The 19,862-nt window shown below is 33.8% G+C and overlaps 2 protein-coding genes across 8 annotated transcripts; one reads left to right on the top strand and one right to left on the bottom strand.

The window, feature by feature from the left end:
• Positions 1-1,658: 1,658 nt before the first annotated feature.
• On the top strand, positions 1,659-9,244 carry LOC115705224 (protein LATE ELONGATED HYPOCOTYL). Of its 6 annotated transcripts, none has more exons than XM_030632492.2 (8): positions 1,659-2,034; positions 2,457-2,482; positions 2,711-2,905; positions 3,026-3,137; positions 3,416-3,477; positions 6,672-6,893; positions 6,993-8,411; positions 8,529-9,244. In XM_030632492.2, exons 3-8 carry the CDS (start codon positions 2,864-2,866, stop codon positions 8,943-8,945), a joined length of 2,274 nt encoding a protein of 757 aa, XP_030488352.2. In that variant the 5' UTR covers positions 1,659-2,034; positions 2,457-2,482; positions 2,711-2,863; the 3' UTR covers positions 8,946-9,244. The 6 variants fall into 6 exon arrangements, with proteins under 6 accessions (XP_030488352.2, XP_060962154.1, XP_060962156.1 ...); XM_061106175.1 differs by having other exon boundaries at positions 1,698-2,034; positions 6,672-6,806; XM_061106171.1 differs by having other exon boundaries at positions 1,673-2,034; positions 2,457-2,900; positions 3,024-3,137.
• Positions 9,245-9,611: 367 nt separating this feature from the next.
• On the bottom strand, positions 9,612-15,106 carry LOC115705225 (serine/threonine-protein kinase ATG1a). 2 transcript variants are annotated; one of them, XM_030632493.2, is made up of 13 exons: positions 14,430-15,106; positions 14,227-14,344; positions 13,776-13,834; positions 13,478-13,542; positions 12,986-13,079; positions 12,806-12,886; positions 12,589-12,700; positions 12,362-12,416; positions 11,919-12,211; positions 11,469-11,830; positions 10,406-10,700; positions 10,236-10,306; positions 9,612-10,150 (listed from the first exon to the last, which is right to left on the bottom strand). In XM_030632493.2, the coding sequence occupies exons 1-13, from the start codon at positions 14,673-14,675 to the stop codon at positions 9,917-9,919; spliced, it is 2,085 nt and encodes a 694-aa protein (XP_030488353.2). In that variant the 5' UTR covers positions 14,676-15,106; the 3' UTR covers positions 9,612-9,916. The 2 variants fall into 2 exon arrangements, with proteins under 2 accessions (XP_030488353.2, XP_030488354.2); XM_030632494.2 differs by having other exon boundaries at positions 14,417-14,559.
• Positions 15,107-19,862: the final 4,756 nt, after the last annotated feature.

The following is a 19,862-nucleotide window of genomic DNA, read 5'->3' as shown; positions in this document are numbered from 1 at the left end:
TTTCATTATTTTTTATACACGTCCTTAATGTATAAATATATATTTTTTAAAAGAGAATTACTAAGAGGGATCAACCAATACCACTATATATATATTTTTTTTTACAATAAAAGATATAAACTCGCTACCTGTTTCTACATAAAATATAGTATTGAGTTAGAGCAGTTAGGAATTAGGATTGTCCTGTAAATAATTAATGGTATTTTATATTTATTATTGAAATAAAATAAATGATATAATATTAAATTATACCAATTACAATAACTTAATTAGTATTTGTGTTTTCTAAATTTTAATATATACCAAATCGTATTTTTTAAATTTTTAGGCCACTAAAAATCTCTATTGAACTATTTAAATTGTTGAATTCAAAAATTTTCTTCTAATCTTACAAACAAAAAGTAAATAAAAATTCAAATAACAACATTTGTATATGTTAAAATTTAGAAACATGATTTTGTGCATATTAAAATTTAAATAGTACAATTTAATACTTAGATAATCATCATATTAGTATAATTGAACTAAATAAAAATTCTTAAATCTGATCATCTCAAAATAAAATTTTAACAACTAAATAAATTTGAGAACATAATTTAATATAAGTGAAAATTCCGAAGTCAAAAATCCTAATAACCATAATAATTTAACACTAACTACTGAGGCGAAGAGACATGGGGTCATGTGTGGACACATGTTTCCCACTCAACTTTTAATAATTTAGTTTTTTGTATAAATTTTTTTGTATATTTTTAAATTTACCTCCATAAATTTATTTTTTTTAATTTTGTCATCACATTTTTTTTTTCTTTATAAATTTATATTTCTCATTTTTTTTCTTCACATAATTTCATATTTATTCTCATAAAATTTTTATTTTTCACTTTATTTTAATATATTAATTTTTTTCGTTATAAAGTTTATATTTCTTTCTCTAATAAAAATATTTTTTTTATTAATGCCCATTTATATATATAAAAAAAATTTACCCCTAATATTTGTGGCTGGCTCCTCCACTGAGTAGCTAAGTGAGCACCGTTAGCATTTGTAGTTGAGTTAGAGCAATGCTATTTTGTAGTTATGTATATAGATTGTGTATCAAACATTTCATACGAGAATCTAGTGGAGGCAATTTCCTTGGTTGATTTCATTACATGGGCCAAACTTATTTCAAAGCCCACAAACACCAACACTAACCACATGTTTCTAGAACCTACACGTGGCAGATTACAAGAAAACAAAACACAACACAACCCTCTCTTTTTTCTCTTCATTCAAAATCTCCTTCTTTCTCTCTCATCTCATATCAGCTGAAGTTTCTAGCCACCCAGCTGTCCACTCAGTACGCACGTGACCCCAGAACGCCAAGTCGGCCAACTATACAATTTCGCCACGTCATCAAGGGGACCCACGTGGCTCCCTCGATGCGCTTTTACAGACGTATCCCTCCTCATCCCAGTATTTGAGTTTGTGGACGAGAATTGATGAGACGAGCTACGACAAGTTTTAGAAAATTAAAAAAAGAAATATTAAAGAAATGAAAAAGGAGTAGGGAAAAAGCGAAAGGGTGCGCTGATGCTGTGTATCTAGCCACTAAATTCTTGCCACTTGGCATCATCCTAAGAACTCACTCGTTTCAGGTCTGGGCTTGTAGCCTCAAAAAAATAAAGAAAGGTACAATTTTTTATTTTTATTTAAAAAAATATTATTAGAAAATAATAAACCCACAAGAAATAGTTGTGGCTGAGATTGATCGACCCAGAAATGCTTGCCTGTTGATGGTGCTTCCTTCCTTTACTACTAAAACTCTCTTCTTTCATTCTTTTCCTTCTCCTACCCTTGATCTCTTCCCCTATTCATCTTTTCTGATTTTGCTTGACTACAATTTATTTTCTTTGGTCAATTTTCGTCTCTCCATAGCCGGAAACAATGAGTTTAAGGAAGATTTCACGGTGAGCTGGCTTTCATGCATGATCGAGCACCATACGATTTGGTTGGGAGTTGTTTAATACTACACCATGTCTTTACCAGAAGGTATGGAGTAATTTTGATGCATTTATTTATTTCTTTTTTAAAATTTACTTTCAGTTTGGTTGCTGAGGAGCTTGGAGGAAAAAGGAAAACTGGTTTCTAAATTTGATTGGAAAATATATATGTATTTTTTAAAAATAAAAGCTGGATCGACTAAGTAAGCCTGCCAATTGAGCTGTTGACTCTGTTGGAGAGGTTTTGTTTAGTTGGCTATGTGAGATTCGGTTTAAATTTGATTTGAAATTTTGTTTTTCCTTCTCTTCCTATTTTCCTGGCAACCAAACAGATGGTTAAACTTAAACCACGAAGCAAAGCACTGTATTGATGCATTGTTTGAGGGGTGGATGTAGAAATGGTTGTTGTTGTTGTTGAGTACTGATTCAAGTTTTCTCTTATCTTGTTTGTTTTGTGTCTCGCTCTTAAAGGTTTTGGCGTCTTCGGGTTCGTTTTGGTGAGGATTCTGAAAAAGGAATTTACTTTTACTTCTTTCGGAGAAGTATCTCTCTGCATCTCTCTTTGCGGTGGATTCTGAAAATTTTCAAAATCGTATTGTATTTTGTACTAATATAATTCAAAATTAGTAACTTCGCTGCTCGAGAAAATCAAATTGCTTAATCTTCTTGAATTAAGAATTTGAGACGGATCTCTACCGATTGCTGCCACTTGTTTTCTTTTGCAGTGACAGTTCTTTATCAGGCGTTGTTGACTACTTCTACAACCACGGCTCTACTGGTAATAGCTTTTGATTCCGTCCGAAATCATGGGAAGTTTTCTTTTTACCCGTTGCTCGTCAGGGAGGATTTGAAGCAGCGGCAGCTGCCCAGGTCCGATAATGGACACATACTCTTCCGGAGAAGACCTTATTATTATTAAGGTGAAATTGATGTGCCATTCAATTTTTTTTTTTTATCTTTGTGATAATTAAACATTATGCTGAACTTAAAAACGTGTGATGGGTATTAAAGTTGGACTTATAAAACTTCTGTAATGGCAGACACGAAAGCCGTATACTATTACAAAGCAACGAGAGCGATGGACAGAGGAGGAGCATAATAGGTTCCTTGAGGCCTTGAAGCTCTATGGACGAGCCTGGCAGCGTATTGAAGGTTACTATTTGGATATACTTCTAACTTGTTTTTTCATATTTGTTGTTCTTTCTCTTCCTTACTTATGGCTATTATGCTCTAAGTCAAGTTTTATAGTTTAAGGTAGTATATGCATATTTACACTAACTTGAAAAAAAAAATTGAGTTCTTGTAAAAGAGTTCAACCCGCAAGGCATCTCCTGTTAGCAATGACATAAATGCTAGTTTCTGTATATTTCTCTTAATCGGGCGCCTGCCTCTCTCTCTTCCTGTTTTTGTTTCTACTTGGTGGTTCGCAGAACATATAGGAACAAAGACTGCTGTGCAAATCAGAAGTCATGCACAGAAATTCTTTTCAAAGGTCAATTGGTACCTTCTTACCTTATTCTCCTATGAGATATGTTTTCTTACTACTAACCATTTGGTGATCAGTAATATCAGTCTTATAATTTGCAATTCTATTGTCTGAAATATAGTTTCTTAGTTTGCCTGAGTGATGTTTTACCAATTTTAGATTTGTTTTTGCCTGTTTGATGTTTGATACAATTATGAGAAGTATATTTTATTATTCCTTTTACATGCAGACATACATTAAGGAAAAATAAATCTTGGTCAGTAAGTAGTTGTTGTAGTGGGAAAAGGGCCAATTTTTTGGATCTCCTTGAAACACTGCAAAGGCTTATACTGGTGAACAAAAACATCTTTCTTTTATGACATGAGTCAGAAATATATATGTAAGCATAATGTTGTCACAGTTTTTAATGGTCCATGTAGCGTTTCTATTATGCTACATGATTGATTGGGTGCCTTTTGCATCTTACTTTGGCGGTAGCTACTTATACAGCTAGTACTAATAGGGTAAGAATGAGAATAAGAAAAAGTTAGCTGTTCCATTTACTCTAGCATACAATAGTTAGCAAGCTTATGAATTACATAAAACATCTGCAGAGATTGCTAAACTTCCTAGCTCTGAAGTTCTTATTTTGGACAGTTAGCTTTTCCTCTGTAGACTGAAAGATTATTTGGTTTTCATATCAGTATGAACGAATCTCCCTTATCATAATATCTCAAGAGGGAATTTAGAAGACGTAAAATTTGGAAGATAAAATAAAGTTATATTGAGGTACTTTTGATGGATAGGTTGGGCACTTGGTACCCAGTAGAGATAGATTTAAAATTAAATAATAGGGTTGTCATTACACTACCTGAGGTTTGTATTACCTTCTCAAAATTGCTTGAGGATGTTTTTACTTCTCTCACCTTGAATGAAGATAAATAAATTATAGGTTCAGAATAGCATAGATTCTATAGTATTCTGCAAACTCTTGGTCTGAAAGGGCCTAACCTTTTAGCACAGTATATGAGTTGGGTTAGTATGCTCTTGTGTTATCTTAGCTTGTGCAGCTGTTAAGGTAAGTTAAATCTTAGAGGTTCCTTGTAATATAATATTTTTTTCCGATAGTTGTATTATTGATGAGTTGATTTGACAGTCTGATAGATCTGGGCTTTGTGGTCATATTTCCCCATCAAGTTGGCACATTCTTATGATAATGGAGCTTTAATCTAAAAAATGTTTTACCGAATATCCTTGTGTTTCTATCCCTATATCATTAGTGATTCTCATTCTATAATAGAAGGGGGGCTTGGCCAAACCAGCCATAACCCCGCCCCTCTTTTTTGTATATTAATAAGCAGCCAATGTTTGAAGAAATGGTCATAAGTTCAAATCAATTGTACATGGAGATTATACAGCTTATTAGATCCAACCACCACTTTAGTTTTGGCTTCATCTTGTACAGTCTGCCAGTGAATTTCTTAACATTTAAACAAGGAGTCAGTTTACTTTTTGGCAATCATAGGCATTGTTCAGTAGTGTTTTGGCAAGATCAAAAAAACCTTTTTTGGTAGGTTCTTCTCTGCAGATATGCCTTGTATTAACCAACTTCATGACTTTGTAGTAGATCCTTTATGCTTCCTTCTTAGTGGCCTTTTACTGGGATATTTTTCATCATTAGGCTAGTGGCCAGCAATGTCTTGTGGCTTAGAATGCTTAGTTATCTGGAAAGAAGTTTTACCAGTTATGATACAGTATTTTTATATGGATGATATAGTCATGATATGAATAAACTAGTTAGGTTTTCGGGGTAGAGAAAATTTGGGTTCGTTTGAGTCACTGAAGAAGTTCGCTAGATTAGTGAAGTATTTGTCTTTCCAGAGACATCGGCTAACAGTGAAATGCTATTATAGTAGAGTTGGTGGAACTAATAGAAGATGTTCTCCTACATACAGAGACTTAAGGAAGAAATGTCAAATGTTTCCATCGCCTTATTAGTTCTACAAAGAGTTGCTTTCTTGTGGTGGGCATACTGAGATGGATCATGGGGGTTAAAGCAATGAAAACAAATGAGTTTTATGTTAAGTACCTCCACTCTTGGTGAGATCAGATTTACCCGTCATTTGGTCAAAAAATAAGCATGATTTTCTGTTTTAATGTCTGTAATAGGAGTGGAGGCATTGCAGAATAGATCGTTTACAGAATTATGGATAGGTGAAGAGACTGGAACTGCAGCCACTTGTTTAGCCTATTGGTAGTTGATAGACCGTGAGTTATAATCTCACATTTAGCCTATCAGTAATTCACATTGATTTCAATTTTGGAGGCGTACATTTTAGATCCCTTCACTCCCATAATTTATATCTATGTGTGTATACATATACATATATACTAAAGGGAAATAATCCAGTATTGACCTACTTTGATATTGCTTGATTAAGTATATACTCTAGTGTCAGGCTACTTTGATATTGGTTAATCATGTAATCTTGAGATTAGAATTGTTAGGATTGTGTATAACATCTATTCTTACCCCATTTAAATACTAAAAGAAAAAACTACTAGCAGGAGTTTTTCTGGGCCATGTGGGTAGCTGTTTCTAGGGTAGTCCAAACGGTTTAACTTGATCGATTGTTGTCAATTGGTTTACTGATGTGATTGACCTTTTCTGCTTTTTTGTTTTTTCTTTTCCTTCATAGAACTTCTAGGATTATATAAAACGAAATTAAATATGCACTAATAACTGAGGGCAGTCCCTGGTAGTCCTTACTATTTTTTACATTTCAATTTGTTACATTATACATTTTTTTTTTCTTTTTTAAAATGGCTTTGTCTGTAAATTCAGGGGAAAAGCTTTCACACATCATTGGAAGTTTTAAACATGATTTGTAATGGCATTTCATGGAAAGCCACCAATTTCTAATTCCATTCTTCTCATTACCATCACATCTAGTCCTAGACCAGGCCACAGGCCACAATCTATTTATTCCCACATGAACTTGTAAGAATTTTGAGATTTTCTTCTACTGCATCAATATTAAATAGCTATTTTCTGATTTTAAACTGCTGCTGTGTCATAAGTAATTTGTTATTCTAGGAAGGAAAAATTTTGGTTTTGTAAGAGATGATCTGAGTTATGGCCGTTTATTGTGTTTGACGTGACAATGGACTTTGTTTACTTCAACTGATACATGGAATGCTGATTTATTTATTGATTACAGTTGGAAAAGGAGGCTCTCGTTAAAGGTGTTCCAGTAGGGCGCGCCATTGATATAGATATTCCACCTCCACGCCCTAAAAGGAAACCTAGCAATCCTTACCCTCGAAAGACTGGTGTTGGTCCTCTCACATCACAGGTAGGAGGAAAAGATGAAAAATATTTATCAGAATCATCTTCTCACTGTAAGCAAGTACTGGATTTGGAGAAAGAGCCAGTTCTTGAGGTTATTGCCTCCTCTCCCTGTTATCTGAAACATTGTTCATTCACCCCAGTTCTTACTTCAGTTCATAATTTTTGTGCGACTTCTTTTTCTCAAAATCAGGGACCGGATGGAGATGGAAAACCAACACAGGCGAAAGAAAACCACGATGACGATTGCTCAGGTCTCACCCAGCTTCAAGATACTCAATGTTCTTCTGTTCACAAAAGCTCCCTACCTAAGCCACCTGTGGGGCTTGGAAATGCTTGCACTTTTAGGGAATTTGTGCCTTTAATGAAAAAGGCGAATCAGGATGACACAGGTGGATCTTATGTCACTGTTGAATTTGACAGGAATGAAAACAAGCAGAAGTCCGATGCCGAGGAGATGGCACAAGATAATGACACAAGCAAAGGCTTAAAGTTGGAAAATCCTAATGCTTCATATGAGAAATTGGTTGAAGGTGAAAAAATGAATGACTTGAATAATGGATTGCCAACTGAGGAGATGCAAACCACTCAAAACTACCCAAGGCATGTGCCTGTGCATGTTCTTGATGGAAACATTGGAAATTGTACTCGAACTCCTACTGACACCACATTTAATCCAATAGGAGAGATTAATGGCCACACTAATTTTTTCACAAATTCAGCGGCATCTACTACTACTGAGCATCAATCTAATGCATCAAGATCTTCAATCCATCCATCATTTCCGGTTTTACATCCTCAATTTACCTCAATTCGCCCCAATCAAGAGGACTATCAGTCCTTCCTCCATATGTCGTCCACATTTTACAGTCTCATTGTATCTACACTTCTTCAAAACCCAGTAGCACATGCCGCAGCAAGCTTTGCAGCTGCATATTGGCCCTATTCCAATGTAGAAACTTCTTCAGATTCTCTTGCATGCAACCAAAGTGGATTTTCACCAAGAGAAATGAACTCTGCTCCAAGTATGGCAGCGGTTGCTGCTGCTACTGTAGCTGCTGCAACTGCATGGTGGGCAGCCCATGGGATGCTTCCATTGTGTACTCCCCTACACACTGGATTTGCTGTCCCTCCAGCATCCACAAGTGGAGTTCCTTCGATGGACTTTGATCAAGGTCCTGCACCCAAAACAGGAGAGGAAGACAAACCTCTTATTCCTCTATTGCAAGAACAAGTGGATCCGGAACACTCGGAAGCTGTGCAAGCTCAACATTTAGGTTCAAAATCTCCAACAGGGTCCTCATCAGACTCTGAGGAAAGTGGGGGAGGAAAACCTGATTCCAATGTAAAAGTTGCTGATCATGAAAATACTGTCCCAGCAACTGAGCTTGATTCTAATAAACCAAAAAACACCAAGCCGGTTGACCGCTCATCTTGTGGTTCCAACACAGCTTCTAGCAGTGAAGTCGAGACAGATGCCTTAGAGAAGCAAGAGAATGTCAAGGAAGAATTGCAAGAACCAGAAGCCAATCAATCAGTTTCCGAGTGTAGTAATCGTCGTAGTAAAAGCATTTGCAACCCTCTTGAATCTTGGAAGGAAGTCTCTCAAGGGGTATGTTGACACATTTATTGATAAACTTTTACTACTGTCTTTTGTTGTTTTAAGGTTGCTGCATCTGATTCTTAGTTCATTGCTTATGCTATTACTAACGAAGTGTTACTTTTTCAGGGACGGCTGGCATTTCAAGCATTATTCTCAAGAGAGGTGTTACCTCAAAGCTTTTCACCTCCACCTGACCTGATGAAGCAGGAGAATCAGAATGGCTGCATGGAAGAAAAACAAAAGGAGGACAAAGATGTAGGTGCATCATTAATAGATCTCAACAGTAAGACTTGCGGGTCTTGTTCTAACCATCCAGAATTGGAGAAAATTGGACCACTTAGAGATGAGGAAAATTTAGACGAAAGTTTGCTGACAATAGGGCTTGGACAAGGAAAGCTCAAGGTTCATAGAACAGGATTCAAACCTTACAAAAGGTGCTCAGTTGAGGCCAAAGAGAACAGCGTGGGAAATACCAGCAGCCAGGTGGAGGAGAGAGGAACCAAAAGGCTACGCTTGGAAGGAGAGGTTCAACTTAATATCTGATTTTGCATGCAATTTTGAGGAAACCTTTGTTATTGCATGTAAATTTCGAAATCTCCCCTTTGTCTATTATCCTTATATGCCTTATTTGACTATTGAATCTCACGCAACTTGTCGTGTAGGTGTGTGTACCATATTATTTGTCTACGTTGCTCATTACTATCTGAACCTATGCCACTCTACTTAAAAGACTCCCTCGATAGACATTTAGACAAGAAAATATTTAACGTGTTCTCATCTGGCCAGTCTTTCGAAGACAATGTCTTTTTTTTTTACATGAATGGTTAATCTTATTATGATCATTATTTATTTCTCACTTTACATCACTGCTGTGGGAGCTCAAGAAGCCTCTCTGTTGTACTTAAGCTTTTCATATACTTGAGAGTTACTTCTCAAGTATGGTATATATTATTATTAACTGCTCTTTTTTTGTTCTATGATATTGTAATAGATACTTTCTGAAAGTGTAATCAAGAGGCTCTCTTCTCCTTTCATTATCATATGTAACTGGGAACTTTAGGTAACTTTCTTACTCTCTAGGCCGAGGCCTGCAAATGTGTTTGTATATGTGCAATCACTTTATAAACAAAACAAAACAAATCAGCAAATTGATTGATGGCATTTTTGAGCCATTAGAAAATTCAGAAGATTTGCTGTAGTGACCAGTTATACACGTAACAATTTCTATTCATATGTACAATTTCTTGTCCAAATAAAGAATAGACAGTTCATTTACACAGACTAAGGTAGTTTCTTGTTCCATAATGTCAACAATCTAGTATTTACTTATCTAACTTATAGACATTCTTTGGTATTCCATCACCAAACAAAAGTTAGAAAAGAGTATATCCATGTCAGAGACTTAAAAACTGCCTGCTGCATAGGCGGCTGATTTACTGCCACAACGGCCAACATTAGTAATCTGCCTTGGCAAAAGATGAACCTCCAAGAATAGCTGTACAAACCAGTTCTATTTACTTTTTATGAGAGTCAAGAAATTCTTTAAGAGAAGGCTGTGCCTTTAAAAAGTTAGTCTGCCGAGAATGCAAGTTCAAAATGTATTGTTGGATTCGCTTCTTGCCTGCAGGAGTTAACGAAAATGGAGGCTTTAGAGGCAGCATTGCTGCTTCTCCTGCGATAAAGGAAAGCAGAAGTAGCGCTTTTGAATAATTCTCTGCTGCAGTACTTTTGTTCTCGAACTCGTCCACCTGAAACACGGAGTATAAAGTCTTAGTCAATGGCAAGAAAGACTAAAGACATTGACAAACATGGCAGTTATAAGAGTATACTTACAGCACCATTGGTACCAAATGCTAGTGCCTTTCGAAATATTATTTCCATCGCATCTGGCATGTCAACAGTACCTGCAAAGTAATGATTTGATTGAGAACACTCAAACCCGGTGATGGACGGAGCAAAACAGAAAAGTATGAGTTGAGAAATTCGACAAGAGGCTCACTCACCATCTATGTTTCGGAGATGATTTGATAACTTCTCAGCACGATTAAATGCAACAAGAAATGATTTTTCTGCCCACAAGGAAACACATGAAGGTTGGCTAAAATCAAGGTTTCCCTCAGTGTTTGATGCTAAAGTAGCACCTTTCTGATCAAGTTTGGGCTCATTCGCTACACTGCTACCAGTTGCTTCATTCTCAGAAGAAGCCAGCCAATTGCTGCTAATTTGGAGCACTTTTTTCCATATAGCCAAAATAACCAACTCAGTTGAAAAAGCCTCCAGATAGAATTCTGTATCGTACTGCAGGTAGAGTAATAAAGGGATTATAAGCATTTTCAACCATCCTCAAAAGGGCAAGTCAATTTACAAAAAGCACAAATAAAATTCAATGTTACTTTACAAAAATGTGGGGGGAACATCAGCAGAATGCAGACGCATGGACGTGCTTCTCATCCTAATAATAATGATAATGTACATTTTGGCAATGCAAACATGGTTCGGGGAACTTATTACCCTTTACTACACTCCAGTTGGTAATTTGTACAATGTATAAAGCTATTTTAGTAGGATTGTATAGACTACAGCTTCAATCCCAAAAAAACAGCAATGGTTGACCAATAAAACAAAAGAGATTTCAAATGATGAAGCAACAACTTTTGATTATACTGATAATTGGTGCTTTCTAATAACCCACTCTTACAGAGGGAGAAAAAAATGTAAATGTCAACAAAGAAAAGAGCTTGAAACATGCAACTAGAAATTACAGGGTCAAAGACACAAATAATATTATGAAGTATGTGGAGAAAAGAAGTTATTGCTCACCAAAAGCATCTACCAAGTCATGAATGCAACTATATACACAAATATGGGTCATAATTGGAGCTAATGTAATGAAACGAAGTTTGGAGAGAGATCAGCAAATTGAGAAAAACATCACTAGGAATGAACTCCATGGAAATTTGGCAAAGGCAACAGTTGACATGATACTTTTATAATTCAAGAACATTTTGGTTTCTTCGAGTAGCAAAGGAAAACAAAATCGTTTTTGTAAGAGACAAAGCAACACACCTTTTCTTGTGCAAGTTCGGTAAGAACTTCAACATACTGATGCAACAACTGGAGCCTAGTGGAAGGATGCAGTATAGAAAGTTCTTGCACTTCTCTCAATAAAGATAAAGGAATTGATGTTGGTAATAGGTCTGATCCATGCTTCAGTGAGCCCTCTAAACCACCAATAGAGCTTTCAGCCAGCTCCTCCTCTTGTATAACTGGTCTTCCCTGTTCATTCTGCTTTTGAGCATAGGTAGACACTCCAGTTTTGGAGTTAGACAGTTGTGACGTTTCCAGAAAATAAGAGATGGATTCTGATGAAGCAAAATGAGGATTGACAAGGACATAATCTTTCTCAATGGACTCCATGGAATCAGAAACTGGACATGTCATCACAAATCAACTGTCAAACATTGCAGGTGAATAGATCTATACATGCCAAACAGAAAAAGAGGGGAAAAAGAAAACCTTGTCGTTGATAAGATGATTGTGGCTCTTGATCAATATATCTTTTTCTTTCATTACTCACAATATTTGGCATAAGCCCATGAACATTGCTTGATGTACCTTCACCCTCTTTTCTTTGCAAAATTATATTTTCAAGTCCAATAGGAAATTTTGCACTTGAATGTGCACTGCACGAGTCCAGAGGAAGAACAGCTGGCAATTCTGACCTCTTCCCAAGGGCAGAAGCATTGGACGGCTCAACAGTTAATTCTATAGGCAGAACAAAAGGAGACTTCCTAGCATCAAGCATGGACCTACAGAAGATACAAAAAAGAAAGTTATTCTGAGTCCCTTATTTACAGGCTAATTAACGGAGAGATCCAAGATTAAAATGGCGCTCAACCCCAATCCAAGACCAAGACAAAATACAAAAAGCATATCAAAATTTCAAATTACAAGATTACCTTGGCTCCCTGAGGAACTTGTGATTGAAAAACTCCTTGAATGTTAGTCGCTCAACTGCAAATTGGTGTTTCAATTTATATGTATATTACTTTTAAGTTATGCAAGTTGAAGATGAAACTAATGTAACACTGCCAGTTAAAAACTTCGAAACATGCTTGATCTCTGTTGTAAACTAAACAAATATACCAATAACCAGATACACATTTCCACTAGCAACCCCCAATACCTGGGTTTTGCCGTAATAGGCATCTGCAAAGATCTACACAGTGTGGATGCAACTCTTCCAGAGAACCAGCAGGAAACTTCAGCTCAGTAGATGTTATGATATTCTCGAAAAGCTGGGCAGCAATGAATCAGAAAAGCACAATGAAAACCGAAATTATGCAAACCTCAAAATATGTTCTAGTTTTTATACAGAATTATATTTTAACTTCACTGCAAACCTGCAATTGACTGTTGCCATCAAATGGTGGCCTTCCAGTCACCAACTGAAAAAGAATCGCCCCAACACTCCATAAGTCAGCCTGCAAACAAAACAAAACAAAATGAAAAAGGAGAATATAATAGTCGTAAAAATATCAATAAGTACAGTCAAAATTATCCCAATTACTATCTTGCATCACCTTTGCATCATATTTTTGGTTCTTTATGATCTCCGGAGCCATGTATAAGGGTGAACCACACAATGTGTCAGCCAAACCTTGAGGCATAAGGGATCTGGAATTTAATACAACAAAATAACCCAATGTAACTAAAAATCTTTCAATAGTTCAAACAAAAATGACTAGGCAAGAGTAACAGAAGCTTTCAAGATTGTCTTGCCAAATAAAGCTGTACACAATTTTTATAATGCTGGATTTTCCATTGTTAAAAACCATTAAGCTATAACTCAACTACACATATAAAACAATCAAATTCATCTGTCCTTGATACATAATTTGATCCATGCTCTTAGGTCTTAGCATGTTCTTTATGCAAAAATTTACAGAGATAAATGGGACTAAAAGAAAGTACTAAATAGCTTCTTCCTGAAAAATAATACAGTCCTTTTGCGTAATAACAATGAGAAGGCAACAGACCTGGAACATCAAACAGCCTATCACATATATTTTTACCTTGCAAAACCAAAATCCCCTATCTTCAGTAGTGGAGTGGATTCATGCGTTGACAAGAGTAAGTTCTGCAAGTTAAACAGAAAACAATGCGGATATCACTCCAAAAACAAAATGTAAAACCACGGTTGACTAATCAACCACAGCCTGGAAACCCAATGACCAGAAACTAAACAAACTCTCGGATAGTTAATGACATAGAATCATGAATCCCATTTAAACAAACAAAAAAAAAAAAACCATCCAAATAGCCTGCAAAACCATATAAATCCAGCTTCTTGGCAAGAAAGAAAGAAAATACCTGTGGTTTTAAATCCCTGTGAATGAGATGCTTTTCTTGAAGCACTTGCAGTCCTGCAGCTGCAAAGGAAAATCCAAATTGCGCACACTATAATCCGTTACTACTTAGTCATCACATGCATCAATCCAATTCACGAAAGTAAACTAAGTGATATTAATATTAGACACAACAGATTATTCCCAATAGGTAAATCATTAATTGCATATTAATAGCCTACTAAAAAAAGCATAAAAATCCAAATTTAAGTTCGGTTGAGCAAATACTCTTTGTTCCCTAAGCAGTAACGACATTAGCTTGATCAGCTAAAATAGCATTACGAAAAAGGAGACAAATTTGTATCTTTAATTTTCTTTTTAGTTAAACAATTAATTAAAAACAATAATAAAGACAAATTTAATCCCCACATTAAGAAAAAAAACAAGTTTATAAGGTTGGGCAAATATCGGCATACCCAATTGTCTCATAAAGTGCCTAGCCACAGCTTCTGAAACTCTCCCATGGCGATTGATATAACCAGAAAGATCGCCACCGTCACAGTACTCCAAAACAAGGTAAATCTTTTCATCGGTCTGCAAAACACATAGCCAACACCATTACATACATACATATATCACTACAAACCATAAAAAGCAGATACTCACATGTATGATTTACCTCGATGGCTTCCAAAAGACGAATAATATTCGGGTGATCAATTGTTCTGAGAATAGAAATCTCTTTGAGCAAACTCTCACTGATTTTTGGACTCAGTTGTTTCTTATCAATCTCCTTAACTGCAACTTCGAGACCCGATTGCCGATGCCTGGACCTCCAAACCACGGCGAATGAACCAGACCCGATTCTCGGACCCATTATATAGTCTCCGACCAAACGGGTCTCACTAGGCCCCCGAAAATCCATCTGGAAACCGACCCAGTTGACCAAATAGCACGAATAAGCGAAATGCCCAGTTGGGTCGTCGTCGTTGTTGTTGGTTTCTGATTGGTTTCAAAAGAATAACATGACTACCAAAAATTTATTAAAAAAAATTTTAAAAAATTTATCTTTTAATGGGTTTTGAATATGAAGGAGGATGGTGAAGGTGGGTTTTTGGTTTTTCTTCTGAGGAGGTTGATAGTGGAAGAAATTAATGGAACAATGATCATAGTGAAAGTGGTTTCCTTTATTAGCTTTATGTGTGGAAACGACGCTGATCGTGAATATATGTTCGAAACTGAGTTGAAAAAACTTTATTTGGTGTTTTGGGCTCAGAATTTGAAAGAAAGAAGATGAGTGGATGGCTTATCAATTAGACCACAACACAAAAATCTCATATCTTGCTCATATTCAAATAATAATAATAATAAATATTGGATTATTTATTTTAAATTATTGTTATTATTAATTATTAATTATTAATGCTGCCGAAGTTTCAATGATTATCCCTTTTCAGAAAATATAAAAATAAAAAAAATCATCGTTTAGTAAAAATCTGATGATTGATCACCAACAAACAACTCCCTCAAAAAAAAATCACCAACAAACATTTAAAATGTTTTTAAAACTGACATAGATATTAATCTGAAATTTCGTTTTCAAACTGAAAAAAAGAACCATAAATGTAATGTAAGATAATTAATGTATCTAAAATTAATACTGAAATTTTTATTCAAAAAAAAATGTTACATTTATCACATCCAAATAGTGACGAAGGCCTACTTTTACAAAAGTCACACATATTCTTTCTTCCCAACAGAAATATATTTTTTAATTATATTTGAAAACTTAGGTTTGCCCATTTCTCATTTGTGTCAAATTTACATAATTTGGTCTATTTGCATTCTTTATTAAAAGAAGTTCACAGCCAATAAGATTGCAGCGGTTGTCTCTGAATGATTTGAGAAAATATTATTTCAATAAGATTGTTATTGGTTATTTTTTTTAATAGGTGAACCACAAATAATTATCGATATTTTTTAAAAATTATTTTTTTTAAATCATATAGATTGAATATTTAATTACATCAATAACAATATAACATCTGAGAGAATAATACATTATAACTATTCTCATTTCAAATATATTTTTTTAAATTTTTTTCGGTATTCGTTATAGTTACAGTATATATTTTTGAAAAATTCTGAATAATTTACAGTATTTGAAATTTTTCAAAAATTTATAAGATGATATTGTAGAGAACACCGCCATAAAAAAAATAAAAAAAAAATTATTCAAGACATGTGTTGTTTTTTAGCGTAGAAATTGACTAAGAGATTATAACAGGAAGTTAACGATATCAATAAGGTGGTTGGCATATTATTAAAGTCTACGAGTCCATGGTATTGAAGGAGATGCCTAATTCTGATATGTGCTATCAAAACAACAGCACCAAAATTGGACCTTTAACTTTTTCTTTTTTTCCCTCATATGGTTCAAAGATTTGATAAAACATCAATAAAAGCTCTAAAATAAGTACAGAAATACGAAAGCAAACAATAATAATAATTAAGGGAAAAAGTACCTTACCAAAACACGACTTGGTACATCTTACATATAAAAGTATTAACTATTCTCCTTAATTTTCTCATCATCGTGCTCACACAATTTAATTTCCTCTTTTTTAACAAGATACAATAAAGAAGAACAACAAAGAAAAAAATAAAGTGCTTCTCTTTTTAATGATCCCTTGAGGCACTTTTCTTTAACCATTGATTATGGATTCTATGAATATAGTTGTTTTTAGTTTTCTTTTAGGCAATTTAGATTTCTGCCCCATATGACATATTTTACCATCTCAACTTTAGATTTTTTTTAGACTATTATTTTACCTTTTCAACTTTTTAGTCGTAAATTGGTTATTTTATTAAATTTTATTATACGTAGCAAATAAAATAATGATATAAATACTTATCTAATTGTCACATCAACACACATATATAATTTAACATTAAAAAAATAAAAATTATTGAATCAAAAATCAATTAACGTAAAATTTAATTAAAAAAATTATTTTTTTAATATTAATTAAGCACGTGACTTTGACATAACAATGACGTGACAAATGACTAAATATTTATGTCATTATTTTGTTTGCCAAATGTGACAAAACTTGATAGAAAAACTAATGTACAACATTACACCATCAATTTGTGACAAATTGAAAAACTCAAGGGACAAAATAATGCATATGACATAGCTTGAGAATAGAAATCCTAAATAGCCATTCTTTTAATTGCTCCATTTTTTCTTCTTCTAATTTTTGTTCTCTTCTCTCTATGCTTATGAATGTATTATTAGTTTTTGATTTTTCAATTTTTTTTTTGGTTGAAGAACTTATTATGCTTTTTTTCAAAAAAAAAAAAACTTATTATGCTTTGCAGTTTTAATTCCCGCTGGAAAGCATAATAAAACAACGCATGCATGTAGATAACAACATAAACAAAGAAAAATAAAATAACAAATTAAATAAAGAGAAATTACATAGTATTAAAATTAGCACACTTACAAATAAACAAATAAATGTAACTTCTTCCATTACAAATAATAACTTGTTTCATTATAAACATATAAATTTGGAAAACATAGTTAACCAATAATTTTTTGGCTAATTAGGAATTTGATACTCCAAATTTTAATATATATCAAATCATGTTTCTTGAACTTTTTAGACCGTTAAAATTTCCTTCGAACTATTGAGATTGTTAGATTCAAGGATTTCTGTTCAATTTCATTTATTTTTACTAAAATGAATATTGTCTTATACCAAATCGTATCACTGAACTTTGATATGTATCAAATCATGCTTTCCGAACTTTAATATGTATCAAATCATGTGCCTGAAATTTTGACATATATCAAATCATGTCACTTGAAGTTTCATTCATGTCAGACTTCCATTAATAAAATTGGACGGAAGTCCTTGAATTCAACATCCTCAATAGTTGGAGGGAATTTTTAACGGCCTCAAAAGTTTGGGGGCATGATTTGGTACATATTATAGTTAGGGAGCAAAAATACTAATTAGCCTTTTTTTGACGTAATTAGCCTTTTTTATATAAAAGAAATCGTATGATATTTTTTAAAAAAATTCTTTAGAGTTCTTTGTATAAATTTATTATTTTTAATATATTTTTAAAATTACACATAAAAATAAAATTAAAATTATTTAATATGATTTTATTATCCAATTAATATTCATATATATCATTTAAAATTTCTATATGTAAACAACTATTACGACCACTTTATTAGTATATACAGAATATTTTTTAATAAATATTATTCTTTGATAGTCACTAAAAAAATTAGGGAATTACTTTATATACTATTTTTAATTTTTTTTTTCCAATTTACAGTTTGGATTGGTGATTTCTTCGGTAGTTTCTATGTGAATCATTATACGGAATTCTACACCAGAAATTTATTTGTTATACTCGTATTGAATTCAAGAAATATTAAAATTTGTGAATTTTGTAGCTTATTAGTAATATTAGCTGATTTTAAAATTTTATTTGAACTCAATAGTTTTTTTAGTGTGATTCATTAATTTCTTAAGTTGATAATTTTGATATACAATATATAAAAAATCATACCGTTATTTTAGTTTATCATTCAATATATTTAAATGATGTAGTACTCGACTGATGTAAAATTATTTTTTCTCAAAATTTGAAATTTTATTATTATCACATTATATATTATTTGATCTTAAATTATATTGATGATAATGATTTTTATTTATTTGATAGTTGCATGAAAAATATAATATTTTATAGTATAAATACTATTTTGAATCTTTGTTTTACAAATATTACTGATTAAAGTATCGGTTTTGTTAAATAACAAATTGAACCCTGTATTTTTCAAAATGGTACAAAATAGTACCCTAAGCTAATTTTTTTGTCAAAATAAAAGTTAATTAAACTCGATCTAGAGTTGTTATGATAAAACTGTGTACATTTTCTGCATTAGTGCGTGCTATAAATTGTCTTCAAGTTAGTTTTATTAAAAAAAAATATTGAAAATTGAGCTTAGAGTACTAGTATTTTGTACCATTTTGAAAAATACAGGGTCCAATTTGTCATTTTACAAAACAGAGAATTCATTCGGTAACTTTTGTAAAATACAAAGTCTAAAATAGTATTAATCCTATTTTATATGTGGACTAAATAATTTAATCTCGAAGAGTATATTGGCCCCCCTTGACCTAATCCTAGCTTCGCCCCTGCTTGAAGGGGTAATATTCTATTTATAAGATAGAGTCGGGTTTATGAGTAAACCCAGAAATGCTAGGATTTATATGTGTCAACTAGGCTCACTAATGGGGTAAAATACAATTTATATTAACTTTGGGTCTGCTAGGTGAGATCCAACTTAAGAGATAATGATCTTCCGTACGAGTGGAGACCATTTGATGGTGAGAAGTGTCATGTGCAACCCATTATGTACAGTAACTGTTAGAGAATATGGCGTTGGTCAAAAAGGTATGTTCCTTTTGGTGGTGTGTGCACCCCTAGGTATGATGTAGGGGATAAACCTCTGAATTTAAGGATTATGTGTGTGGAGGATGCATCGTAGGATGATTTTTGGATGCCTTTAGATGTCTTTTTCAGTTGCCCATTCTGAATTACCCTATGAGGGTATCCAAATTCGCTCTGCTAGACCTTTTGCCTTCTAAGCATGTAGCTCTTTTGGGACCATGAGGTCCTACTTTATCATGTCTGTAGGTTGGATTCGTCTTTGAATTCGAAGTCATAATTTGACTCCGTGGTGAGTTGATCCACTAACCTTAGGCCTTGAAAGTACATGTGTCACTTATTCGGAAGCACGTATAAAATTTATCTCCTAAGCCTTTGAGGCTCAAGAGTCGCGAAGGCTTGCAGCTCCAATTTGGATTCATCGTAAAATGCAAAACTGCAAATGGGTATGGCCCTTTGGAATTCCAAAGTAGAAGGTTGCGAAAGCTCGCAAACCTTTTTGTTTTCCTTATGTAGAGTACACATATCATGAATCCTTTGACTCGTGCTTATTATGCACCTCGAGAAAGTGCGTGACGTATGAGGATGTGAAATGACGGCTAGCACTACAACAAAAGGAACTTTTTAGCCC

The sequence above is a fragment of the Cannabis sativa genome, chromosome 1, assembly GCF_029168945.1.
Source record: "Cannabis sativa cultivar Pink pepper isolate KNU-18-1 chromosome 1, ASM2916894v1, whole genome shotgun sequence".
NCBI classification, from domain to species: domain Eukaryota; kingdom Viridiplantae; phylum Streptophyta; class Magnoliopsida; order Rosales; family Cannabaceae; genus Cannabis; species Cannabis sativa.
Note: the sequence above shows the minus strand (reverse complement) of the source record. Positions and strands in the feature narration are given on the sequence as shown.